At 40.1% G+C, this 27,341-nt stretch overlaps 1 protein-coding gene across 3 annotated transcripts in view; it reads left to right on the forward strand.

Moving 5' to 3' along the window:
- The first annotated feature begins 2,546 nt into the window (after nt 1-2,546).
- Mysm1 (Myb like, SWIRM and MPN domains 1) overlaps nt 2,547-27,341 on the forward strand; it is a 38,775-nt gene continuing 13,980 nt past the window's right edge. For 2 of the 3 annotated variants that reach the window (XM_057783983.1, XM_057783985.1), the window contains exons 1-12: nt 2,547-2,632; nt 6,963-7,038; nt 8,567-8,637; nt 10,812-10,889; nt 10,979-11,002; nt 12,792-12,870; nt 15,350-15,448; nt 17,699-18,411; nt 21,487-21,617; nt 22,903-23,006; nt 24,354-24,431; nt 26,573-26,661. In XM_057783983.1, the coding sequence (XP_057639966.1) occupies nt 2,571-2,632; nt 6,963-7,038; nt 8,567-8,637; nt 10,812-10,889; nt 10,979-11,002; nt 12,792-12,870; nt 15,350-15,448; nt 17,699-18,411; nt 21,487-21,617; nt 22,903-23,006; nt 24,354-24,431; nt 26,573-26,661 (1,604 nt within the window). In that variant the 5' untranslated portion in view covers nt 2,547-2,570. The remainder of the gene's footprint in view (nt 2,633-6,962; nt 7,039-8,566; nt 8,638-10,811; nt 10,890-10,978; nt 11,003-12,791; nt 12,871-15,349; nt 15,449-17,698; nt 18,412-21,486; nt 21,618-22,902; nt 23,007-24,353; nt 24,432-26,572; nt 26,662-27,341) is intronic. The other variant, XM_057783984.1, reaches the window with a different exon arrangement.

A 27,341-nucleotide genomic window follows, 5' to 3' on the forward strand; every position in this document is an offset into this window, starting at 1 on the left:
TTATATCAGGTTCACTGATTCTTTCTTCAGGAATATCAACTCTTTCATTAGTACTATCAACTGTGTTCTTCATCTCTGAAAATAAAATTTCCATTTCCAAAGGTTCAGTGTCATTCGTTTTATATTTCCTGTGGTGCCTGTACCACCTGGAACCATGGTTGGGCAAGGGTCTGGGAAGTAAAGAACACACAGAGACTTCAAGAGTGACAGAGGGTCACTCTTGAAGCAAGAATGCCAATTATATTATGTTTCAAGGCAACTTATATAGTGCTCTCCTTAACTAATGGGCAACCCTAGCTCTCAGGACTTTTCTACTGTAAGCCCACCAGAAACCACCTCCTTGTTATCAGGAACTCATGAGGGTCTTGTGCTCAGAGCAGCTTCAAGCATAGAAAAAGCAAATTGTTTACTCCAGCAGGCAAGGGGTCATAAAAAGTTCAGGGTCTGGGGGTCTGCAGCTCCCAACAGCTTCCCATGTCTCTATTAGCTTTTTAAACACAGAGAGTAGAGCTATAACCACTGTTTTAATGTTTTAGCTAAGGGACTCTCACATGTCAGTTCTAGCATAGAAACTCTCTCATGGAAATGGCCTAAACATAGCAACTCTAACATTTGTGTTGGAACCAAAAGGATTCCAATGGATCACTGTTTCCTTTCCATGGCCTTTATTTTCTTACTTCTTTGAATGTCTAGCTATGGGATGCCAGACATTGTAACTTTACCTTGCTATTTTCTAAATACTTTTTATTCTTTTAATTCTACATAGTGCTCCAAAGAAATAGTGTAGTTAAGCTTCCTGGAAACAGTGTATCCTTTCAGGTTTTGTGTTTGTTTGCTGGGCAGTGCCAAAGCAATGACCTATCTACCCACAGATACCATGCTTTATGACCCAGGCCACATCCTTCATATTGTCTACCCAATGCAAGCCGCTGTTGTCTTGCTGTCTTGCAAGTGTGTGTGGTCCTTGAAACATGGCTGGGGTGACGAAGGAATGAAGATAGGACAGGCTAAAGAAATAACAGACATATACACAAAAAAGCGGAGTCAGGTGGGCTGAGCAGACTCTGATAGAGTGGCACCAGTCACACCACAACACAGAAACCACAGTACAGAACCTCAGCACAATTATTGTGTACAGCACAGAGGCAGGAGTAAGCTAGTCGCTAGGAGCTCTCTGCAGGGACGCAGTCTCAGGCTGTAAACACCAGGAGGAAGAAGCTGCACTTGCTAGTGTTTGCACACTGTGGTCAATTGTTCATAAACATTCGTACCTGAATTCGTACCTGTATTCGTGCCATTCTGAGCTTGACCCCTACTGGAATGGCTGCCCCATGGGTCTGAGGCTACTTGATATGGCTGTACACATAGCAATACACATTCATCTGGAATTTTAATCACTCGGTACACATACGGTCAAGGCTTCCTCAGCCCCTCGCACTGTGTGGTGAAAACAGGCACCATTCCTGGCCTGGCCCGAGTAGTAGTAGGCACTGCAGTGGTTCCTCTAATTTTTTTAATTTGGTTCTTTTTAACTTGAGTTAGAGACAAGTATCTTTACTTTGCATTTCTCAAATTCAAAAGACATCTCTAAATGCCTATTCTGTGTAAGGCGAGCCATTATCAATGATTACTGGATAAGTCCTTTGATAATAAGCAAAGAAACAAAACAAAACTCCAAAAAAATACAGCTCCAGGTTGTCCTGAGGTTAAACCTCACACTGTTCAGCTCCTGAGCACTGGGCACTCATTTTACACGCTTTTTTCTCCATCTCTTGCTATCACACACTCAAACGGAGGTGTGAAATAGGTCTGCGTTACCAGTTCCTTCAACATTTCCTGAGACACCACGCTGAATGCTGACAGTGTGAGGACCACCAGACAGGCTTTGTCCTTAAAGAAGTCACACTCCAATAGGGGAGAAGACTGAGCCAGAGAGTCCTAAATATGAAAGACAGATTCTAAGGCAGAGAAATGCATAGAGGTGGGATCTAATTTCTTGGAAAACCGTTAAGTTCTTTGCTTCACAGATTCCCAGCAATGGTTTGTATGTGAGCACTTAGCGCAGAGTTTAAAATGCCAGTCTTCCTACAGATATGCTTGGACGATCACATCAACGTTCTGAGCCTGTTTCCTTATCCGTGACATAAAATCCATGGAACCCGCACCTATTCCACTGGGTCATTCTAAGAATTCACTGTGGTGGGCGAGAGCATACGGATAAGTGTGTGTGTGTGTGTGTCTGTCTGTCTGTCTTTGTAAACAGTGTCCCTCTCTCCCTCCTCTCTCAGAGGCAATGGCTGTCACACGCACAGTTCACCAAACGAGGTCCCTAGTCCGAATGGAAAGAGACCTGCCGTGATGTAACACGTGAGAGAAGGGAACTGGACGGACACAGTGTAGAAAGGTCTGCGGGTGGCCGAGTGTTTCACAGCAAATCTCCTGGGTCTCCCCCGCCAGTGCCTTTTTCTCGGAAGCTCCGCCTCCCCGGCGGCGCGCGCAGCACCAAGGCCCCGCCCCCGGCCCACTGCATCTCGCGGGATCTCCTGAGTACGGCCGGGTCAGGTGCAGTCATGGAGGCAGAGGAGGCAGATGTGGATGTGGAAGGAGATGTGCAGGCGGCTGCACAGCCAGGGTGAGGCGCTGAGCGGGGTGCTGCGGGCAGGGCGGTGCTAGGCGAGGGCCGGACGATGCGATCGCAGGGGCTGCGTCGGGACTCGCGCTGCTCCTGACCGGAAGTCGGCTGGATCTGCGGATCGGGTCGTGGACTGAGTGCCCCGACCCGACTGGTTTTAGTTGCTTCCCGGAATGCAGTGGCCGTGTTCCAGTTCGGATTCCTTCCTGCATTCGCTTTGTCTCGGGCTCCTCACAGCGACTTGAACACGGGCATCTGGTCCACAGGACCTGACTTCGTAGGCACTTAGTTCTGCGTCAGCAAGCGACCTTGGTCAAGTCGTTTGATTCCTTCTCCGCAGAGAAAGTTGTGAAAACTTGCGGAAAGGCAGTTTTCAAGGGGGTCCAGATTTTATAGTTGCACAGTTCCGGTTTTCCTTCTGCAGTCGCTCTTCCTGTTTACTGTCACTGTGACCCGGGTCAAGGCATTTGAGCCTCTGCTCGCTTGGAAACCAAGAATCACGTGTCAATCATACTGTTGGAGCATCGATGAAATAATCGAGAAGGATGCTTTAGCATACTTTAGATGCCCGACAGTGTTTTTTACTGTCTTAGAGATAATACAGTGAAGATCCAGTGAGGGATGTTGTTAAACACCAGTGCCTACAGGACGGGCAGTGTGGTTTTAAATTGAACCTGCTTTGACACCTTGCTTTGGAAGTAAGAATTATCCCTCCTTTTAAGTAACGGGAACCAGAATGGGAGGTAGAAGCCAGAAGACCCGAGTTGTAAATGCAGCCAATTACATTATTCGTAACTTGTCAGCAACTTCGTTCGAACTCTTTTGAACTATATGCTTTTACTAATATTGGTCTGGTTTTGGCCTATATAGTAACTGGTATAATCCATCTGACTGGAGAGCTGCTCGATTGTATAGAGTACCGGCTTTCCCAATGAGTTGCCAAAATAAGGAGCATTTACACATGTCCTGTGAACTCTTAAAGCATTTAAGAGTTACGTAAGGGGTAGTTAAGTTCATATGATTATTTTTCTCTGAAGCTCTTGTGGGGAGCCTGAGATAACAGCAATTCTTCACACTGGTGTAATCATTCAGTCTTGAACAAGTGCTTGTGAGTTTGTGTTTTTTAACTTTTGTAAGTCAGTGAGCTAAGGCGGCAGGAACAGTTGTTTGGAATTCACGAAGGAATGAATTTGTCTCTGGTTCAGACAGCATTACCTAAGAGCATTGGCTCTATGCCTTTTTTCATAGGTTTATCTTAACTTTTCTGGTTGTGTTTCTTTTTCTCCCTTTTTCTTGTTGTACCGTTTTCTTGGCAAGGGTCTATTGGTGGCATTTGTAATGTTAACCTTATGTGTTAGGACTCAAACCCAGGACAAATGTCTGAGGTGCCCATTAACTTATTAAAGTGGCCAGGGCCGCTAGATCCTCCAAGCATCCCTAAGTCCTTACCTGTTACAGGGTACAGGTATGGCTGGCATACCCTGTGCCATACCCTAAATTTCTCCAGCCCTGGGCCTGGACTTCCCTAACCTCAAATACCCTTCCCTATATAATCCAGCCATTTTGGTCAACTGGCCCTTTTGGTCCAGCCTTTACTCTCTTGGTCAGTCTCTTGGTCCAGGCCACCTCTCTTGGTCAGTGGCTTCTCTCCCTTCTCCCCTTCATCTCCTCCCATGGCTCTACTTGGGGTCATATTCGCTCTGGACTCTCCCAGATGTCCCTGCCTCTGCCCATACTCTCCCTTTTATCTACAGTAGACTTTCTCCTCCACCTAGGAACAGTCATGTTCTTCCTTTTTTGTTTATTTTTCCTCATTGATGATGCAAGCAGGATTATGAAGGTTCCTGATGGCAGCCTCTGCCTAAGGAGCGCCATTGATGTTATTATTACCTGTGCCCTGTCATGCTGGAGTTAGAGTCATCTTGCATTGAGCATGACCGGTGCCCTTGAGGTGTGCTGCTACAGAGGACAGTAGTGTTTCAGGAGCTCTTGGGGATTAGTTTGAAACATTCTGCTTTTAAGACATACTGAAAGCTAGGTACAAAAATGGAACACTACATTTTGGTTTTCCTTCAACTGTTATTTCTTCTCATCTTCCTTTTCTGTGTGCTTTTAAAGACCTTGTTGGTGAAAGGTGTTTTTCATAAGACTTGTGCTCGCTGCCATACCTAGTCATGTCTCTCCTGACTAAATTTCTGTGAGGTTCTTTTGCTGCCCTGCCATTCTGACACGGTTCCTTAAATGGCACCTATATTTGCTTTCCCCAGTCTTTGATTGGCCCACCTCCCTGTGAGCTCCAGACCAGGACTCTAGCTACTCTCACACGCGGTACCTCAGCAGCGTCCTCTCTAAGACCGTCTCAGCTGTCCCTGTTGGATACATACATGGCGGCAGCATCCAGCCAGCCCCAGAGGACAGACCTGTACTCCTCCCTTTTCCTTGTGCCATTTTTCTACTCCCCCATCTGGTCAGGTCTTAAAGGCCCATTGGTATTAAGTATTATCCCAAACGACACTTCGTGCTCATACTGCTTTTTTTTTTTTTTTTTGTAGATACAAGTTATTGCTGTGTTTCTCTAGTTTTTTTTTTTTTTTTTTTTGATTTTTCGAGACAGGGTTTCTCCGTAGTTTTTGGTTCCTGTCCTGGAACTAGCTCTTGTAGACCAGGCTGGCCTCGAACTCACAGCGATCCGCCTGCCTCTGCCTCCCGAGTGCTGGGATTAAAGGCGTGCGCCACCACCGCCCGGCTTTCTCTAGAATTTTTGTAATTCTCTACTACTATTCTTCTCAGTCCCTTTCCGTTCTAAAGTTAAGTCTTTTTTACATCCAAATCTGATTATTACCTTCAGTTTCCAATTGGTTTTAAGGTAAAGTTTTTGTTGTTGTTTGTTTGTTTTTTTTTATTGTATCATTTTGCTTTGTTTGAGCCAGGTTCTCATATAGCTCAGGCTGGCCTTGCTATGTATTAGACTCCTGGTCCTCCTGCCTCTACCTCCTAAATGCTGGAATTACAATTAAGTATCACCGTGCCTGGATAGTTTTGTGGTAAAGTACTTATTCCTTAACTTTTACAGATCTCTGGTCCGTTACCCACCCAACTGCCTTGTTTACTCATTCAGTCAATTGCTGATTATATTCTGTATGTTGCTCCCTGAGCATAGATAGCAATGTGAAAATGAAATCCCTGCCGTCATAAAACTCTTAATTCTTGTTGGGTGGAACAGACAGTAAACTTTGTGTGTGTGTTTAGTAAATAGACAAGAGTGAAGGAAGATGATTGGATGGCTTGCCACTTTTATTCTCATGCACTGACCCGGTAAGGGTCTTAAGGTGTAAAACCAATGGGCCCTTAGAACAGAGAGTGGAAACAATGACAGAAAGGGGGCAGGCTGAATTAGATCATTTGGACCACTAGAGAGATTGAAGTTTCAGGGGCTAAGTGGAAAATGAAGCCTGGCAGATGTGAGAGGAAAGGTTATTTTAAGTTGAACCATGTAAAGGAGATTCAGGTAGGCGTTCAGATGCATACATCAGTGTGTGAATGTGGCTAATCCTCACTGTAGTATACTGTGTGAAAAGATTTCTGCATAGGCCCACCTGTTGCACTCTTGGTAGACCTAGCTGTGCAAAGGTTTCCTTCTACTGACACACCCATAGAAGCCTTTATTAGTCTCTTTGAAATCACAGTTGACATGAGTTTAGAGCTGTTTGGTGTCAGTAGTTGAGAGAAATTGCTTTCAGTTCATAGTGTCTTATCACTAGGTTAAATCAGGAAAAAGTCATTAATTTCGCTAGGAAACATAAATTAATGTTTGCCTGTTGTGCGTTTGAAGTGGATTATGTCATACCTTGAGACCCCCCCCCAAACCTGTCTGTTCAGTTTTCTTGCAAGTGAAACACATATTTTACTTATTTCAGTGAAAAAAATGACGGAATTAGTAAACTTTGATCTCTTGTGGATACTGAAATCCTCTAAATCAAATTACTTTTAAATTAAATTGTTGCTGAATTCCTTCAATACTTTTTATTTTAGTTCTTAGCATCTAGTTTTGTTTGTTTTCATTTTGAGGGTGGTCGGGTTTGTGGCTTTGATATTTCTAACAGATGTAGCTATAAAGTTTGTGTGCATGTGTACACTTGTCTCTTGGCCTCAGTGTGTTGTGGCTCTTGGGTTTACAAGGTAGAGCAGGTACTGTTGTAGTGTTCGTTCTTTGGTAAGAAGGGGAAGGTGTTTGCTTAGCATCAGATACTGGCCAGCCCCTATCCTGTGTGAGTTATAGTTGTAAATGGATGTAATATCGCTCTTCTGTTAATTTTTATATTTGTTACAGAAATGATGAAAACACAGCATCAGTCTTTCAAGATCACTATCTTGATTCAACATGGGGAAGGGAGAATGGCTGTCTTGTAAGTATGCTAAGTCAGGTGACTTACCACTGCACTTATTGTCCAGAGTACCCTTTTCCTTTCTTGAGTACTAATTCTCCACAATCCCATAGGTAGTGTATGGAAACGCTTCCTTTAAAAATAGAAAACCTTCTCTTTTTTCTTTTAAACTATGGAAAAAACGATCTCTTGAGAAATAAGTTCAGATCGAATTGATTAGGTATAAATCTCTATCACACGCCTCACACTTGTCAGCTTTGATTTCTGTAGGGGAAAGATGGGCCTAACCACAGGGTCACGGCTTCATTAGCAGCAACTGCGTACTCGCTATGCCAGACAGTAGGGCAGGTTAAAGTGCTTCAGGGTAGATGTGACTTGCTCTCGTGGAATCTATAGACAAAACAGGATCCTGGCAGTAAATAGGCAGACAAACCATTTGTAGATCATGAAAGAAATAAGCAGTGTTGACCTGGTAGAGTGGGGGAATACTTGAGGAAAAGTTAATAAAGGATGCTGAGAAGGTGACAAGTAATGGGGAAAGTGACTGGACGAATGAAGAGTCACAAAAACCGACGTGCTCGACAGAAGGAATAGCGAGTGTGGAAGCCCTGCCTTATGCCCATGGGTTTCATGGGTTTTTGTCTAACTGCGATGTCATTGAAATATTTCTATAACTTTCAGTACATACTAGTGGATTCATTTTTGTCAAATATGCTTTGGGTGCTGTGGTGAAGAAGAATCGGGGAAGCAAGAGTAGAAACAGAGGGACTGGTTAGGAACCATTTGCAGTAACCCAAGCAAGGTTTTAGATAGTGGCTTGGTCCTGTGTGTTCCAGTAGAGGTGTAATTGAACTAGTTTGAATTAGATTTTAAAGGTAGAGCTGTCTAGTAGATTGCATATGGAAATGGAAGAGAAACAAAAGAATCCATAGTGATTCTTGGCTGTTTAAGTGGTTGACGGTGCTCTTGGCAAAGTTGGAAAGGTGGGTGGAAACAGGCAGTACTGAATTCTGTTTTGTATATGTTTCATTTGAAAAGCCAGTTAGACATTCAAAAGGTCTTGTGTGGGATAGTGACTAGAAGAGTCTGGAGTTTAAAGAGGTAGGAGTTGAAAAAAAAAAGAGATAGGAGTTGAAAAAAAAACGAGGAGTTGAAATTTTGTAACCTTGAAACTTGAAATGAGTGTGATCATTTACTTAGGGTAACAGAATTGAGTTTTGGAAACAGATTAAGTAGTCCGCAAAATTCCTGAAGCCTAGGAGTTCTTTTGTGTATGGCAGCCATTATTACTGCTTACAGTTAAAGAGGCGTGAGCCTTAGAATCCAGCAGGCTTTCGTGTGAGGTTTCCTCTCTTCCACTCAAAATGCCACCAGTGCTGCAGATGCATCTGTGAACTGTTTGTACTGTCTCAGGGTGATTGTGAAAATCAAAGTGTGGCTGTGTGCTCATTAGTGAGTTGTAGCTGTTATTGTTTATATCATGTATTTCACTCAATGAAGTAAGATAGCTCTTTAGGTAATGAAATATTCTATTCTTTCTTTCAACCAGCCTTGGGCTCTGGATAGCACCATCAGTGACGAGAACAGAGCTGTCATTGAGAAAATGCTGTTGGAAGAAGAGTATCCTTCATCGGTTATGAGAAGAGTAAAGGTTTCAGGGTTAAAATGAATCAGTGCAAACATAGAAGAGGACACTGTGATTGCTAGATGACTGTTTAGCAATTCGATTGTGTGATTTTATGTCACAATGTAGCATCTTTTCCAGCTGTATTGAGACTGACACATGTTTTTGTTGTTAGCCACGTCCACATGTAGAGTGTACATATTGCATAGAAATGGTAAAAGATTTAAGTCAGAACTCCAATTCCAAGCTTCCATTTTCAAAGTTATAAAAGCTAAAACTCAGAAATTCTACCTGTACAAGGCATACATTTAGAACATGTGGAGCTTTTCACATTATACTCTGCAGTTTACAGATGTTATTTGAGAGGAATTTTAAGTGAGAAACAAAATAAATTGATTTCTGCCCCCCCGCCCCCGGGTTAGGTCCTTCTCTGTGACTCAGCCACTGACTGATTATTCTGATTGTTTTCAGTTTAACTTTGAGACTCAGTTTTTTATTTTTTTAATGTCAAATGAGAGGATATCAGTAATTTCAGAAAATTTCAATAAATCAGTAATTTCTGATTTTCTGGATTTAAAGATTACTAACAAATAGTGGCTTTTTTTAAAAAAAAAAAACCTTTTCCATATGCTTTTTATGGCTATCTGTCCACTATTATTGTTGTTATTATTATCATTATTTATGTGTATTGTTGTTTGCAGGTATGTCTGTGAACCTCTTGTGTTCCTGGTGCCTGTAGAGACCATAAGGTTGTCAGATCTTCTGGAACTGGAGTTACAGACAGTTGGGAGCTGCCACGGGGGCGCTGGAATGTAACTCAGGTCTTCTGGAAGAGCAGTCAGTGCTCTTTAATTGTTGAACCATCCTCCAGCCCTCTCTGTCCACTGTTTAATCCAGAACTTCTGTTATTTTATTCCCAGCTGCTCTGTTAATTCAAGAATGTTTCCTATATCTTTAATTGCCATTGGTTAGCCCCTTACACTGTAATTCTTCCCAAATATTACCTAGACTATTTTTTTTAATGAGAGGCACATTTAATCTCCAATTTCCTAGTAGCCTCATTTAAAATAAAATAAATGAATTTTTATATTATATACCTTTTTACAACATAAACTCTCAGCTTATATGAAAACATCGTTTTTTGTGTGTGATAATATATACATGTGTGCAGAGCTCAGACGTTGACTTGAAGTGTTTTCTTTATTCCCTCTCCAAATGATTTTTCGAGGAAAGGATTCCTGTGACCCAGAAGCTCACTGATTTGACTGACTAGCTAGTCAAAAGCTCTAAGGATCCACCTGTGTCTGCCCCCTAGTGCTGGGGTTATATGTGCACAAACCACTGCACCTAGCTTTCTACATGGATCCTAATTCGATTCCTATGATTGTATAGCAAACACTGATTGAACCATGTGTCTAGCCCCAAATGAAAACGTCATTAGAGTTTCATACTAAGTCTTTGGAACTCACAGTACATTTTACTTTAGCGCTGCATCTCAGTTAATGCTACCTGTGTTCCAGATGCTTGATGCTCACATGTGACCAGTGGCCACCATGTTGAACTCTGCAATTCTACGTTATTGAATACTCAGGTAGTCACTTGTTCAGTTCCAGATGTAAAAACAAGTAGAGTAAGAGTTAAACATAAGCTCTTAGACACTAAATATACTTTAGAGGATAAGGAGACCCTTTATTATGTAGACATGTGGTTGATATTTGTTAAAGTTCAGACTTAGGGAACAGTTTTGAGGCAGGCTAGTCCCAGCAATGCTGAGGGGTGCTTCTTCATATTAGTGTGGAGAAGAATCCTGAACTCTTTGCTGTGACTTTTAAAACTATGAAAACAACGGTTCCCAAATTGCCCTACAAAAAATTTCATCTATTTTACTATTCATATTTTAGAAAAGAAGAAGATTGAGCTACTTTGTCTCAGGCATTTGTGGTAGAGAAGGAGAGGAAACCAGCATTCCTGTGGTGCAGGGCAGGTGCTGTGTGTGTGTTATGTGATCGTTTGTTCCAACAGGCGACATTTGAAGCATGGACTTACAGCCTTGGGCAAGCTTCAAGAGGAATAGGTTTTGATTACATTTAAATGTCTTCACCAGTCAGCCTACTTGATAGTACATAAGAATTATATGACTTTACTATTGTTTTCCTTAATGTCTACATAGGTATTATTTGTCTAATAAATCACTTCCAGGAAAATTCTGGATTAATCAAAAGGAAGATGATAAAAAGCACACCAACAGGTAAAATCCGTTATATTACTATTAAAAGTTTTGAGTTACAGATTTAGGAACTTCTTCACAAGCTTCCTGTTTTCTCTTTTCATGTGCAGTCTGCAGAAAACAGCAAAAATCATGTATGTACCTATTCTTATTTTAAACCATTTTTTAAAAAATAGAAATCCTTTTTGCTTTTAAAATTATGTGTGTGCTCACTTGTGTTTCTGTGTGTGTGTGTGTGAATGCAGGTTTCCCCTGGAGACCAGAGGTGTCAGGTCCATTGGAGGTGGAGTAACAGAAAGTTGTTGCAGCCTGATAAGTGTGCTCGCAATTGAATACTGTAACTACTGAGCCATCTCTCCAGCCCCTTTAGACCTTTTCAAATCATTTGGAAATTATAAGAAAATTCTTTTTGGAGACAGGGTTTCTCTGTAGCTTTGGAGCCTGTCCTGGAACTAGCTCTTGTAGACCAGGCTAGCCTTGAACTCAGAGATCCGCCTGCTTCTGCCTCCCAAGTGCTGGGATTAAAGGCGTGGGCCCCCATCTCCCAGCTGAGAAAATTCTCAACAATTAGATTTAGTCAGTAGAAAAGCTCTCTCGTTTCAAAGGACAGGATATTATTTTGAAAGAGGGTTTTGGCATAGATGTTAGAATACATACTTTTATGCTGTCATTTATTTGCCAGAATTTTTTTTTTTTTTTTGAGACAGGGTTTCTTTGTGGCCTTGGAGCCTGTCCTGGAACTAGCTCTGTAGACCAGGCTGGTCTCGAATTTACAGAGATCCGTCTGCCTCTGCCTCCCGAGTGCTGGGATTAAAGGCGTGCGCCACCACCGCCCGACTTGCCAGAATTTTTTAAAAATGTTGGTAGTTTATCATAAAGTGAAGATATATTATGGATTGATTTGATTTCTGTTTGATAGTTTAAAAATCATTATGTACAATTTCATTTGGATCTGTGGCTTCTAAAATTTATCTACCAAAATTGGGCAGGGCATACTGGTGCATGCCTGTAATCCCAGTAGTTGGAAGGCAGAATCAGGATTTCTACAAGTTCAAGACCAGTGTGTTCTATACAGTGAGTTCTAGGCCAGCCAGGAGTACACAGCAGCACCCTGTCTCAAAAAAATTCTAGAAAAATTAAAGGTTTTACAAATATGCTTTCTTTTTAATTGTTTAATTGGAAAAGAATGGTCATTATTTAGCATTTATAAACTCGGGTTTGAGCATGAACAGACTTTGGCTTTTCTATTTTGCTATACAAAGTGAAGTCAGTGGGAAGACTGGATGCTTGATGAAATTGGAGAGTTTCCTTAGTCTACTGTATTTCTTGTGATACAGAATTTAATTCTTAGGCTTTGGGAATATATTAATGGCTGTTCTTTGTTTTCAGTCTTTGTACCAGAGAGACTTCCTTTGCTGTCTTTTGTGTTGTCCTCACTCAGACCCAAGATTATATTGTTTGGGGCTGTGTGTTTGTTTGTTTGTTTGTTTGTTTGTTTCCCATCATTCTCTTTCATTCTGGTAGAGGTAAGGAACAGGTAAACCTTATTGCCCAGGTACCAGCTGCAGCAGCTGCCTCCTTCCCCTCCCCCCTTTTCATTAGACTAGAAGTCTTTGTTTTAGCCTGGTGACTGTCTATAACAGTGGTTCTCAGGCGGCTGCTGCCCATTGGAGGTTTCAACAACCCTTTCACAGGGGGTCACCTACCACCATCATGAAACACACACATACTGTTAGGATTCATAACAGTAGCAGGATTACTGTTATGAAGTAGCAGTGAAAATAACTTTATGGTTGGAGTCACCACATCATGAGGAACTGCATTAAAGGGTCACAGCATTAGGAAAGTTGAGAACTACTGCTCTATAACCTTTAGCTGCATAAATATGGAATGTTTCATTTCAGATTTTTTTTTTACCTTCAGGGTACATTCTCCTACAAAACCAGCCAGTTATTCAGTAAAGTGGACAATAGAAGAAAAAGAACTATTTGAACAAGGACTGGTAAGTAGAGAAATTTTTAACTTACAGTAAAATTATTCTAGAAGCAAAAATCCCCACAACTTTTAATAGGACATAAGAGTAATTCTTTATTTTTTATTCAACGATCTAGCATTGTGCATAATCCACATTTTTAGTACATATATTTGAAGACCAAAAAATACCTTTTGTATGACTGTTTCACTGAAATCTCTTAGAAGTTATGAAGTATTAAATATATGTATGTGATTCAAATACTAAAAATACAACATGGAGAAATGTTTAATAAAATGACCATTAATTTTTAAACAATCAAAAGTAGGTTGTATATTTTCTAGGGTACATGTAACTTAGAATTATACTAAATTTGATTTTGAGAATGTATTTACATTTTATAGGTAGTGTATAATATTTATAGAAAATTTGAATAAAATTGAATTATTAACATATACAAATCATGAGAAGTAAAATATGTTTGTATTTTTCTAGTCAGTAGCATGAAAGCTATGTATTAGAGTGTTTTAATATAAATACATAAACTATAGGTTTTTCCTTGTTTTTTTCTATACTGATGATAGTTATGTTTGCTTTTTTCCTGTTGTATGAGAATTAAATTATCAAAAATTAATTTTTGTTTTAATGATTTAAGAGTAACCCCTAGCTAGTATTAACTAACTGTAGAAACAGTTCTTTTTTTCAATATATTTTCCCTTATCAAAGACTAAATACGCATTTGCTCATATTTGCAAGTGGTTTGTGAACTTAAGATTCTGCTTTGTGATGGTTATGGGGACCCATTTGTGTGTTCGGTAATAAACCTTACTCTTGTTTCTGAGGTAATCGTTTAGCTCTTCTTTGTTTATCCTTCTAGGGTTGTTTGGTCCGTATATAAGCAGATGAGAATTTACTTATATAGATGCATAGAAATTTGTACACAGTAAGGTATTTTAAACAAAATGTCTTCCTACAGAAGAAAATGCTCTGATTTATTGGGCAGCTGTTGTGCTGCTGCCCAATTTTATCCATGGATGTAGTTCCTCCCGGGCTTGGGCAAGGGCAGGTTTCATTCCATTTGTTTCTTTGGCGTGGGCTGTACCTGCACTGCCGTCTGAAACTGGGGGTGCTGCTGCGCTCCTCTTGCTGCTGTCGCCTTTCACTTTCTTAGCGTTCACACCATCATCCCACAAGATCTCAGTTTATCCAGGTCCCTACTGTCTCCAAATGCATTTCATGGTAACAAGTCATGGACCTTCACTCTACAGAGAAAAGAATCGATTGGTCACTGAGTTAATACTAGCTAGGTGGTACTCTTAAATTTTCCCAGAAGAACTTTGAGTTTTAATGTATCACCTATGTGAATGACAGAAATAAGCGTGTAAGTGAAGCTTTATCATTTGGGTCAGATCTTTAAAGATATTTTACTTTAAAGTGTGACTTTAAAGTATTTACTTTAAAGGTATGACTACCTGGTCTATAGATCTGAGTCTGGGTGGTTTTTCTGGGTTTTATTTTGTTTTTGTTTTGTTTTTTTTTTTTTCTTTTTTTTTTTTGTGGTTTTAAGAATTCTAAAAAAGTGGGTGGTGTGTTGTTGATCTACTGTAGGAATATCATTGTGAAGATTTACATACTAAATAAGGTTTAGACTTGGTGTGTAAATATCTATCATATATCTAGAATTGTATATTTTCTCTTTTGGACATGAAATCTCCATAGGAATGCCCAGGGTGTGGTGTTGTAAGAGACCACTTGTTTGTTCCCAGCTGCTCATCCCTGAAATAATCACTCAGAAACTATATCAATTAAATCACCACGTTGCCCATTAGCTCTAGTTTCTTATTGCCTAGCTCTTACATCTTAATTTAACCCATTTCTATTAATCTGTGTATTGCCAAGTGGCTATGGCCTACTGGCAAGGTTCTGGCTCATCTGTTTCTAGCAGTGGCTACATGGCATCTCTCTGACTCCGCCTTCTTTCTTTCAGCATTCAGTTTAGTCCCCCCCCAACTAGCTCTACTCTTTTGCCCTATCACAAGCCAGGACAGTTTCTTTATTAACCAATGGTATTCACAGCATACATAGGGGAATCCCACATCAGTGTGGCACAGCCTTTGGCCCCAGAAGGCAACATTGGTGTGGGTCTACTTCATCTGTCATTGAAGCATGAAAGTCATTGTTTGTGTACCCTCATTTCATTGTATACCCAGTGTAGAGTGTTTGCTCTAGGATACTTAAAAGGTGTTGTAGAGTATAAAGTCTGAGTTTAAAGTACAATTAATGTGAAATGTGTCCAGTTGATTCTTTAAGAAAAAGTTAAATATTTCCTATCTCCCTTCTGGGCTATTGTAAGTCATTTTGTTTAGTTTTCAGAATTCTAGAGTCAAAGAAATATAGGCTTTGATTTTTAAGGGCATAGTCTAATAGATTTGGTTTCATTTTGTGGTAACTGTTTGAAATATTACTAAATAAGGTACTCCAAAGCAAATTGTTTCCATTTTGATAACAGGCTAAATTTGGCCGAAGGTGGACCAAAATTGCAACACTAGTTCAGAGTCGCACAGTTTTACAAGTGAAGACTTACGCCAGACAGTACTTTAAAAATCAGGTAAGCGGAGTGCAGATATCCTGAATGGGAATAGCATTTTGGATAGAGTTAGTAAGCACAAATACTCAATACAGACAGTAAGGAGAGTCTGGATGGTTTTGGTTTTTTGGGGTGTTTGTTTTTTGTTGTTGTTTTTGAGACGGCATCTTACTATATAGCCCCAGCTGGCCTAGAACGGTATGACAGTCATCCTGAATGCCGAGGTTGTAGGCATGCATCATCAGCTCCAGCTGAGTAGTCTTATTGTTAGGACTTTTCTTAGCTAATGTAGTTTATACTTATACTTTATATAAGTGTTTTGGCTCTTGAAAAAATTGCTTAATTTATTTGTGCTGTGGCAAGAGTGTGGAGGTCAGAGGACATTGTGGGAATAAGTTCTTCCTTCATGTGGGCACTGGAGATTGAACTCACGGTGTCAAGCTTGGCTTACCCACCAAGTCCTCTGTCTGGCTCAGTGGTTTGCTTGTTTGCTTGCTTGATTTTTTTTTTTATTTTTTTATTTTTTAAAAAACACTTTGGAGCAGCCGTGTGCTCTGCAGCTCACGAGGGGTGACTCAGAGTGAAGCTCCACACACTAGTAGCTGATGGTGCTCAGTGCAGGGCTCCAGCCCTCTTCGTTGTTCTGAGGCTGCTGTCAAATGGATGCAGACCTTGAACAGGAGAGCAGCTGTTCGTACGGTCTTCAAAGCAAACAGTGTTCCTGAGAGGAAATGTGAAGCAGCTCAGCATTTCCTCTGGGAAATGCACATTATTTTATAAATATTTGTGCTGTAGAAGAAACTTGTGGAAATTTTTGGAGTTTAGGGGATATAAATGCTACCTAACATGGTTATGAAATCTGTCTAAAAACAGAAGAGTTTTTATTATCATAAACTGTCTGAAAATCTAATAAGCTTTTTCAGAAAGAAGTCATCTACTACTAGTTCTTAATTTTCAAATAATTTATTCTGTATTTAGCTGTGTATATATTTTTTAAATTAGAATATTTTATTTTTAGTTTATTATATGGGTGTTTTGCCTTTGTGTGTGTGTGTGTGTGTGTACGCGCGCGAACACACACCACAGACTATACAGTGCCCACAAAGCCCAGAAGAGGTAGGGAGTTACAGATGACTGTGAGCCTCCATTTCCATAGAGTTCTGGAAACCGGTCCTGGGTCCTCTAGAAAAGCAGCCCGTATTCTTTAACTGCTGAGCCAGCTCTCCAGCCCCAGTTGTGTTGGTTTGATACTTAGAATTTCTAACTGTGCTTGTTTGAGATCTAGGAGCATAATAATATTTGGAAGTGCCTTAAGTGAGATTTTTTTTCTAATGTAAATAATGTAAATACTAGGTGTGCTTTATTCAGTATAGCAAAATAAATTGGATTCAGCCTTGTTGTCTACCACCAGATGACTGGATAGTGAAACTTTGGTGTGTGTGTGTATGTGTGTGTGTGTGTTTGCATGAGAGAGAGAGAGAGAGAGAGAGAGAGAGAGAGAGAGAGAGAGAGAGCATACCGTGAGAGAGAGAATATTGGGAGAGAGAGAGAATACTATCCAGGTTTAAAGATAAGTGAAATTACAAAGTTCATAGGAAGATGATAGACTTAGAATGTATGTATAATATTAAGCAAAACCACGCTATCTCAGAAATACAAAAAAAATGTGTTCTCTGTTATGTGTAAGATCTTGTCAAATATATATATATATATATAAGCAAATGTATGCATGGATGAAGTATAATATGTTGAAAAGAACACAAGAAAGGCAGGTGATGGGCATGAGGTATGAAAGAGGAAATAAAGTTAACTGCCAGTCCCTGCCAGGCAGTGGTGGTATACACTTTCAATTCCAGCACTCAGGATGCAAAGGCAGGCAGATCTTTTGAGTTTTCTGAGTTTGAGGCCAGCCTGGATTGAGTGCCTGGACAGCTGGGCTCTACAGAGAAACCTTGTCTTAAAACACCAAAACAAACAAACAAACTAATTGCTTTTCGTGTTCTTACTTTGTCAAGGAGGTTTCCTTCTTGGTGGTGGATGGGTGCATAAAAATGCATTCATTAGTGAAAGTGTAAGATCCTTCCTGAAGCTGCACAGCTTCAGAGTGGCTCTTCTCACTAGATAGTGGTATAAGATGTTTAAAAGCAAGTGAAAATGTGATGGCTGTTAGCATACACTTAGTTAAAAAAATATGTTACCTAATTTTTTTGTGTAAGGTGATTAAACTTAAAGTCTTAATATTATGTGGATGCTGTTTTGATTCTTAATCAGGTAAAGTGGGGTGTGGAGAAAGAAACGCCAGCTCAGAAGAGCAGCAGTGATCTTCAGGTGAAATCTAAAGACGAGAGGACGAAGGTGCGGGCAGCATCGTGTTTGAGGGGGCGTGCCGATCCTAACCTGAATGCTGTAAAAATTGAAAAGTTATCTGATGATGAAGACGTAGACATCACAGATGAACTGGATGAGCTGACTTCTCAGACACCAGAAAAGGATTCTGGCAGCCGTCTTACTTTAGACATTCCTAATAGTAAAATTTGTGAAGCCAACCATGGAGAATTCATATGTTCGGAAGGCCCCTTAGCTAAATCTTCCCGGGAGTATCTTCAGAACATGAAACCAAGTGAAGCAGAAGCATGTTCAAGCTCAGAAATTACATCGTGGGCTATAAGACAGACCAGTAATGGCGAAAACTCAGTCGAATTAAGTGAGAAGAACAATAGACTGGCTCAAGGCTCCGATGTGCAAGATGGGGAAGAAGTGAGTGGTGAAGCCATGCCCTCACCCTCTCCAGAGTCCTGTGAGAGTCGGCAGGTGGAGGACAGCCATGAGGGAGAAGAGCTTAAGCCACCAGAGCAAGAAGTGGAAATCGATAGAAATGTCATTCAAGAAGAAGAAAAGCAAGCAATTCCTGAGTTTTTTGAGGGGCGCCAAACTAAAACACCAGAACGCTATTTGAAAATTAGAAACTACATTTTGGATCAGTGGTAAGAATTACATTGTACATGTTCTAAAAACTTGATATGTTGAAGTATATTAAACCAAAAGACCTCAGTCCTTATTAACCTAAATACATTGAAAGTACGTAGACTTGTTCATGGTAGCTTATCAAGCGTCCTTTAGCACCCAGAGTTGATATTAATGTTTTAGAGCGCTTCCCAATTCTTTGGGTGGGGATTCTGTGTTGTCCTTCTATTTTTCTCCTAATTTTCTCTTCTATTAAGGGTTATCCTGTCCTGTTGCAATGGCTTTCTGCTAGAACCTAGAAATGCTACTGAAGATTAACATTGACCTTGTTAAATAGCTCTCCTTTCACTCACATAATGTTAATTTACATGGCACTTAAAGAGAGCCATATTATAAACAAAGTGCTTTTGCAGTGATGAAAAAAAATGTTCTTGCACTGATGAACATGCTAAAGAACCATCTTCTGGCTAAGGATGCCATGAGAGTAAGGAGTCCTTAAGAGAAACACTTGACATTTACGTAGTGCTTTGTGGTTTACAGAAAGCTGCAATGTATCTTCTCATCCGAGTCTTCACAACAGGCCTGTGAAATAGGCAGTGGAATCTTCTCTGTTTGAAACAGATCAGCACAGTCTCAGATAGAGGTTTAGGGTACCTGCCTTTGATCTTTCAGCCAGCCACTGACCCATGAAAGGTATCAGTCCAGCTCACTCGTTCTGTTACTCCACGTTGCCTAGCTGACAGTTTTTAAATGCTAATTCAATTACATCTCTATTCATACCTGGTTTGGGTTTTGGAAATTAAAGGATGGATTGCCAAAATAGTTTCTACCTCAGAAATGTCATGACCTGTACATACTTAATGTTATTTTAAAAAAATTTTATTTGTCACATTGAATTTCGGATGTTAAGTTAGTAGAATGTTACATAGGTACTGTAAATTACATAACAGTAGTTTCCTGTTAGCACACAAAGCCTAGTTGATATCACTGTTTAAATGATCTTATAGAAAAGTGTAAAAGCAAAAGAAATATTTTAAAAGAGAAAAGCATAAAGTTCAAAACAGAACACAGGTAATACTTAAACAAGGGAAAGGGAAAGTCTGAAAATCAAGAGACTTACTCATTCTTTCTTTTCCATGAGAGCAGATACGATTGGTTTTATTTAGGGTAAGTTTTTACTAAGGTGTTAACCAGCTGTTAACAACATTGTTCTACCACATGCCATGCTTTGTATTTAAATTGTCTTCAGTTTACTTGGCAGTCTCTACAGATGAATAAATGAGGTTCACAGATGATGAGAACATGTTTCCAGGTCGCACTAGGGGTTGATCCAGTATTTAAAAGCTCCAACCGTATCTTCCTTTCCTTCAGAGCATACAGTGCTGCCCTTTGACCTCTTAGGTCTGCTCAGGGAAGGGGAGGTTTCTGGTCGTGCTCTCCCTGTTCTGACAGCCTGTATTTATTTTTGTCTTGCACATACTGCCCCTGAAAAGGCCACAGTTTTGTCAGTTGACTTCTACCCTGATCCCTCAGGAATACAGCAGCATGAAGACAGTTCTGTCTGTTTTATTCATTGAGTCCCCAGTGCTTACGGCAGTGCTTAGAATATCTTAGGCATTTCAGGTGTTACGGGAAGAAGATTGAATGACTTTGGTGAACAGAAACATTTACTGTCTAAGCTATGGACAAGGCTGTTGAGTTTCTTGCAGAGCCTTTTGGTTAGAAAAGACAGGTATAGACAAAGCCAGTTTTCAGGCTCCTGTCATATTTGATTAGCTGCATTCTTCCCTGTTTTCATGTCATACTCATATAGTTTGTTTTTCTTTCATTGAACACTGGAATTTCAGCTTTTCTGTAGATGTTACAATATTATCTGTCACAATTATTTTCATATTTTATATACTTCATAGATATGTAGACTTAAGTTTTGTCTGTTTGGGAGTCTTTCCCTAAGCACCCTTGCTAACGTCGTCTGCCTGCTTGTTGCCCTGTACCAGCCACCCACTTAGGCTTCTTTTCCTTTGTAGCGCTGTTATCTAGTAATGTAATATACATTATTCCTTTATGTATTGATAGTCATTATTGAAATTTAAGATCTTTGAAAGTAGGAACTGTGTATTATTCACCTCAAAGCCTTGTTCTTAGAGAGGTGTCTGGGACATGGGATACAAGTACTTATAGAGTGAAATGTGACCAAGTAGTATCTGTGCTGTCCCTTAGCACCTGGTCACTGTCTGCATCTTGATCTTATACTTCCTCAAGTAAGTAGGTGTTGTAGTTATCCTGGCCGGCTTGTTTGCTACCTTCTGAGATGGGGCTGGTAAACCTTCCTTCTAGAATTATGAAGGTTGAGCATGCGTACCTAACAATGCAGCATTTGGCATAATCAGTAATTGATTTCTACTATTGTAAAGTTGTCTGTTCCTGTTAAATTTTATATTATGCTTTCTGACATAGTACATTAAGCAAATATATGATTATTATATGAATCTTTAATTTTATTGGGAGTTTTTAATCCCTTCGGAAATCCCTAGAATACTTACATCTGTTTTCCTTTGAGACTAAGTGCTTACCATTAAAAGTGAATATACAATATTTAAAGCTTTTTGAGAGAGGTAGTAATTAACAGCATTGGCAAAGCTGGGAAAGCCTTGGGACGGAAAGTAAAACTCAGTGTCAGAACAGTTGCGTAGCCGCATGAGACTAGTGCCATAAAACAGGAAGATTGGGGTTGTCTTAGTACTAAATCTTAATTCCCAAAGTGCTCTTTTATTCACGGATGTAGATGTGAATCTGGTTCTGTACAAAATAAGCTGCTAATTTCAAGGTTGGGGGTACCTGGGATCTATGGGACTTAGTACTGGGGGAAGAATATTTGTAACACAGTCACACTTACAGGTACTTGTAAGTTGTTGTATCATTTAAAGATATTTAACTTGTGAAAAAAAGGACACTTGGGTATTTATTTGTACACAATTAGGCATTAAGTGAAGGTAAAAATTTATGATATTTCATATATTAAAAGTTTTCCCCAGAAATCCCTTTTTAAATGTTTCTGTTCATCCAAAATAATTGTACTTCCATCTCTTAATTAGGGAAATATGCAAACCGAAATACTTAAATAAGACCTCAGTACGTCCTGGCCTGAAGAACTGTGGGGATGTTAATTGTATTGGACGGATTCATACATACCTCGAGTTGATAGGAGCAATCAATTTTGGATGTGGTAAAAATAAAAAACCAACAACATCTTTTACTTGGCATTTTTTTACCCTTATAGCACCCATTAATTTTTATGATGGTTCAAATTCAAGTAGATTTAAGTATTTGGAATTCAGAGAAAGACTGTAACATTATGAAATAAGTGTATCATTAAGACTTGATGCTAAACAGATTTCTGCTAATTAAACTGTTTCCCTTTGAAGATACAATTTTAAAGAAATATTTTATCTACATAATAGAAATCATTTAACAAAGAGTTCTTTGTCAAGTAAAAGTGAATAATTTATGAGACATCTAAGGATAGTCTGTTTAAAAAGATACAGGTTGAGAGCAGCATGGCTGTTGAAAAGGTTTAGATATTGGGGCATTTTTCTGCACATATTCTAAGATCCAACAAAATCTGAAATATGAAGTGTTACTTACCCTGTACCATCTTCCTGCTAGAGATGCTTTCTAGCAGTGATTAAATAAAGGCAGTAACTTATGAACCTATATATTTAGTTATAATAAAAGCACAAAAGTATTTTAACAAGGCTGGTGAGATGCCTCAGTGGCATTTGCTCCTAAGCCTGAGACTTGAGTTTGATCACTGGCATCTGCTTGATAGGAGAGACCCAAATCCCGCAAGTTTGTCTTATGACTTAGACATGCACACACGTGTACACATGCACACAGTTTTTTTTATTAGTTGAAGTCTTTCACTCTTGATTTTTCTGATTCAAAGTTGATGCGTATGCATATGTCAGAATGAATTCTTCCCGATCAATGACTTCATACGACAGAGCTCTGAAGAAAGCTAATGGTGATGGGTGCAGGCAGTAATAAGCAGCCAGGGGTAATTCCTGTTTTGGAGGTGAGCTAGAGAGCTCGGCAGAAAGCCTCTGACAGGTGATTTCACTTTTGTATTGAGAATAGACAGTCTGCCTTAGGGTTACTCTTCCACATTGTGGCATTGGTGCCCCAAGCTCTGTGTAGATGCCAGCTATTTGAGAAGCTAAGCTATTGTAGCCGCAGACACAGAGATGACGTTTTCTGTACTAAACTGCCACGGTCAGCAAAGTGGGCTCAGTACTCATTTAACCAGAAGTTATACGAGTTACTTATTTCTTTATAATGGCTTTTATTGCGCTGCATTAACAGCGTTATTCCTTTGAGAACTGAGTGGCACATGAAATGTGTGGTTGTGGGATAAGAACCATGGAGCTCAGCTGTAGTCAGTATAGTATATTTTCTTGTTTAACCGATTTCACAGAATAATAGATTGTTCTATCTTTCCTGAATTCCAACAGAGCAGGCAATATATAACAGGCCACAACCGGTTGATAGAGTACGAGTGAGTGACAGGACAGATGCAGAAGCGGCCTACCAGCTCGCCCGGCGCCTGCAGTCTATGGTAAGCAGCTGCTTTACTAAACAGATGGCCTCTGAGTGGAAGAACATGTTTTCTCTTGTGTTTCACCTTAGCTAGTTAATTTTCTGGCTCTATTGACAAAAATCAACCAAACTGGAAAACCCTTCAAGTTCACTGCCAGAGTCTATAGAAACATCTTCTACTAAAATGGCCTTGGGCTATTTGTTTTGATTTATAAACCTAACTGTTAGGTGCTAGAGAGATGGCCCAGCAGTTAAGAGTACTTGTTGCTCTTGCGGAGGACCTACGTTCAGCTCCCAGCACACACATCATGCAGACCACAAGCATTTGTAACTCCAGTTCCGGAGGAACTGACACCCTGTACTGGCCTCCTGGGCATCTGACATGCATGTAGTGCACAGACATACATGAAGGCAAAACACATAAACATTAAGAAAACATAAAAACAAACACAGCGACACACACACTAGCTGAGTGTGGTGGCACGTGCATTTAACCTCAGCACTGAGAAGGTAGAGACAGGCAGATCTCAGGGAGTTCAAGACCAGCCTGATCTCCACAGTGAGACCCTGTCCCCAAAACAACAGTTATCCAGTAAGTATCCTATAAGGCAAAATGTAATAAGTTCTCATTCAAATTGCAGTGGTGACAGGTAAAATAAGGCTCGGACTGTTCTGGCTGTGAACCATTTCTATCTGAATTTGCTGTCTTCAGAAAAGTTATTTTCAAGTGACTCTTTGGAGATCGTGCAATACACACCTCTCTTCTCTTTGGCAGCTGGTCCATTTTAGACACCTCAGATGTGGGACTTGCAAAACCAGTTGAGTCACAGGTGCCACACGTTTTGTATTTTTTTGCTGTTTGAATTAACTTGGCAATGGCCTTTCTAAATCTGGGGTAATCATTTTGCTTCTGTTTTCATTATACCTTTTGCTGTGTGTTCCTTTCTACCACAGATAATTAGAAGCAAATCTGTTTTCTTGGTGCTTCTTTCTAGTCTTCACATTATTTTTTCCTTCACAGTATTTATTTTAGCTCCTAAGTGGTAATAGAAAGAAAGATAAAGAAGAAATCAAGTAAAATGCAGAGAGTCATCAGTACCATGTGTTTAAAGTGGTACCTCGATGCCCCCACTTAGCTCCTACCATGCTAGCTGCTGCTAGTGCCCATGAGAAGTTGGATGAGTATCTCTAAGCAGAGAACTGACTTAGCTGTGATCAGCAGAATACAGTTTAGTGAGTTGATGATCAGACATTAAAATACTCAGATAATGGAGATTTAGATAGTTATTATTTAAGTTTTGTGTGTAATGTGCTGAGGAGTTTGCGAGTTTTGTTACATTTTGCCTTTATTTTTTTCTTAATGTAGCGTACAAGAAGACGTAGGGTCCGAGACCCGTGGGGAAACTGGTGTGATGCGAAAGACTTGGAAGGACAAACGTTTGAGGTGATTTTGACCTTATTTGTGCCTTGTCCTTGAAAACTTGTTTGTCTCATTATTTTAATTCCCGTATATTATACTAACTTTATTATTGAAGTGTGTGTGCTGTTCCCTTGTCAGTTTATTGAAAAGTTTCCAAATCACAGGTATCTATAGTACAGCTAACTAGGAGTCTGACTTGCGCTCAGACTTTTGATTCTTTATCTCTAAATCAAGAATAAGTGCCAGACTAAGGAGTTGGTATGCTCTGTTCATTTCATTAACTGATGTTCCTTTGAATGATGTTTGTGAAACCAATTAAAATAGTGTCCTAAACTTTAGGCATACTTAATTATAAATATTGAAGTGTTATTTCTATAGAAATTGGGACCCTGAAAGGAAACATAGGCAACAAATATGCATACATACACACATGCACACACGTGTTTACATATAGGACTTGTAGATAATTAGTGTCGTAGAGTGGAAAGAAGACATAAATATATTTTTATTAGCTTTGTTGTCTCAAGTAGCTACTTAACTGCACTAAATCTCAAATTTTAATTTATGAAGTATGAATGATACCTCTCTTCTTGTGCCCAGAGTCTGGACCACCAAAAACCACCAAGAGACCAGATCTGATGCAAAAGCAAAGAGTCTTTAAAATTACAAGTTAACTTGGGTACTCCATCTGTCTGACACAGGAGGTGGAGTAGGAGGGACCCCAAACCACAGTGGGGCAGGACATTTATTGGGCGTAATTAAGTGGTTGTTGGGGGGAGTGGTTCTGGGAATCTTTTCAGAATTGGCACACCATCAGACTCAGGGAAGGTGTCCTAAGTTGATTGGGACAATCAGTTGCAGCTGCAGAAAGATTTCTGTACCTGGAGGCCATGGGGAGAGGGGTGGTTCCTGCATTCTGCCATTATCAGCAGAGCTAGCCAGAGCCACCAGCTAACTTCTGATTGGTTCTACCATAAGGAGGATATCTGGCAGTTTCTTCCCCATAATTAGGGCAAGGTGGGGGGCTCAGCACATTCTGCTGAGTCAGGGGCCTACATCTTGCTGGTCTTTTCTGCAGCCTGTTGTGACTGCCAAAGCGGGGGCTGGGTGAGGGTCTTGGCCCTTCATCCTGAAAGGATTTAAAAGAAATGAGAAGAAGTATATTAAGGTCCTAGAATTAGTCATTCAGTAAGCCTGCTTAGACAAGGTACTCAATAAATGTTACCTTTCTCATGTTCCTTCCCCCACTTTCCTGTCCCTCACCTTACACCTAGTCCTCTTGTTGGCATATTGATAAGTAATGCATGGTTCCTTCCAAAAGGTTGGTCTAAGGATATGAGGTACTCCCCAAGAGTGTGATGAGGAAAGAGTTTGAACCAAAGGATCAGGAGAAGAATCATCTCAAAATGTAGATGGAAGCATTCTAGGCTGAGGGAGTTGCACAAGCACAGGTACAGATACAGGGAAATCTTACTGTTCTGGGAAAGGTGCAGAGTCTGTTAAATTAGAGTGTAGGGGTGGTAGTAGAAATGACTAGATCATGCACATTAGCGTGTTTAACTTCACAGCACACTGTGACAGTGATTGCTGCTGCTATTATTTGTTTCCCAAAGAAGAGGGAACTGAAGTGTGGAAGCTTCAGAGCTCAGCAGAGGTCTCTCGGCTGATGATGAGCAGAGCCATACACTTCCGCTCCAGAATTTTATGATGTTGGGGCATCTCACTCCCACTGTGCCAGAGATGAAACCAGGGTCTCATGCGTGTTAGACAAATTACTACTTTACCATCAATCTCCACCCTCAGCCGTTGAAATCTGCACTCTTGGTCATTACATGGTGCTGTCTTAAGTTGTAAAAGAAAAGTTAGCCACCTGAGTCCTGGAAACTAGAAATGAGAAATAAAGATTTGGAGGTTTTTGAAACTCAACGACTTGATACCCTTGATTGAAATGGACAAGTCAGGAGAAGAAACACATTTTCATTTTGATAAGGCTATATACTTGGGCATAATTTTAAAAATTATGGCCCGGTATTTATTAGTAGTAAGGAAGCAATGCATACTCAATGCACACTGATTCGGTCGGTCTTGTTCTCACCTGTCCTTAACTGTTTGGTTTCTTCTGCATGAGTAGCTGATGAACTCTTTGATTGGCTGTTTTGTTTTAGCATCTGTCTGCGGAAGAGTTGGCAAAAAGAAGAGAAGAGGAAAAGTGCAAACCTGTTAAATCTTCAAAAGTTTCAAAACTACTAAAAAGGTACAGTGTTATATAATATATTTTCTTAACTTAACACACACAGTTAAGATATATGTGAACAAATAACCAGTAGCTTCTGTAGATGCTTTGTATACAATGTACATGGAGGTGACCAGGCATGGTGGTACATGCCTTTAATCCCAGCACTTGGGAGGCAGAGGCAGGCGATTTTTTTTTTTTTTTTTTTTTGAGTTCAAGGCCAGCCTGGTCTACAAAGCAAGTTTCAAAACAGCCAAAGATACACAGAGAAACCTTGTCTCAAAAAAAAGGGGGGGGGGAGGAAAGAAAAAGAAAGTAAATTTTAATTTGTAGAATTGTCTGAGTACATTGAATTCCTTGATTTTCTAGGCATCTTGCTTTGGCCTTTCACTTTTCAAAGCAAGATATTAAGAAATGCTCTTGTAAAACAAATTATAAAAACTCAAAGACAGCTATTGGGGTTCAGATTTTCCAAAGATCAGAAAAGCAAAGACCTCAGACCGATGAGATGCTATCCTCACGAATCCTGAAGACTGCGCACTCAACTGAGTTCCTGTCTCCACCTCCCTAGTGCTGGGATTAAAGGCGTGCAATCCCAGCTGCTGGGATCACCTTTGTGTGAGCTGTTTCTCTTATAGACTGATTCACTCTTTTGTAGCCCAGGGTAGCCTTGAACTAACAGAATCATCTGCCTCTGTCTC

The sequence above is a fragment of the Chionomys nivalis genome, chromosome 11 (assembly GCF_950005125.1).
Source record: "Chionomys nivalis chromosome 11, mChiNiv1.1, whole genome shotgun sequence".
In the NCBI taxonomy this organism is placed as follows: domain Eukaryota; kingdom Metazoa; phylum Chordata; class Mammalia; order Rodentia; family Cricetidae; genus Chionomys; species Chionomys nivalis.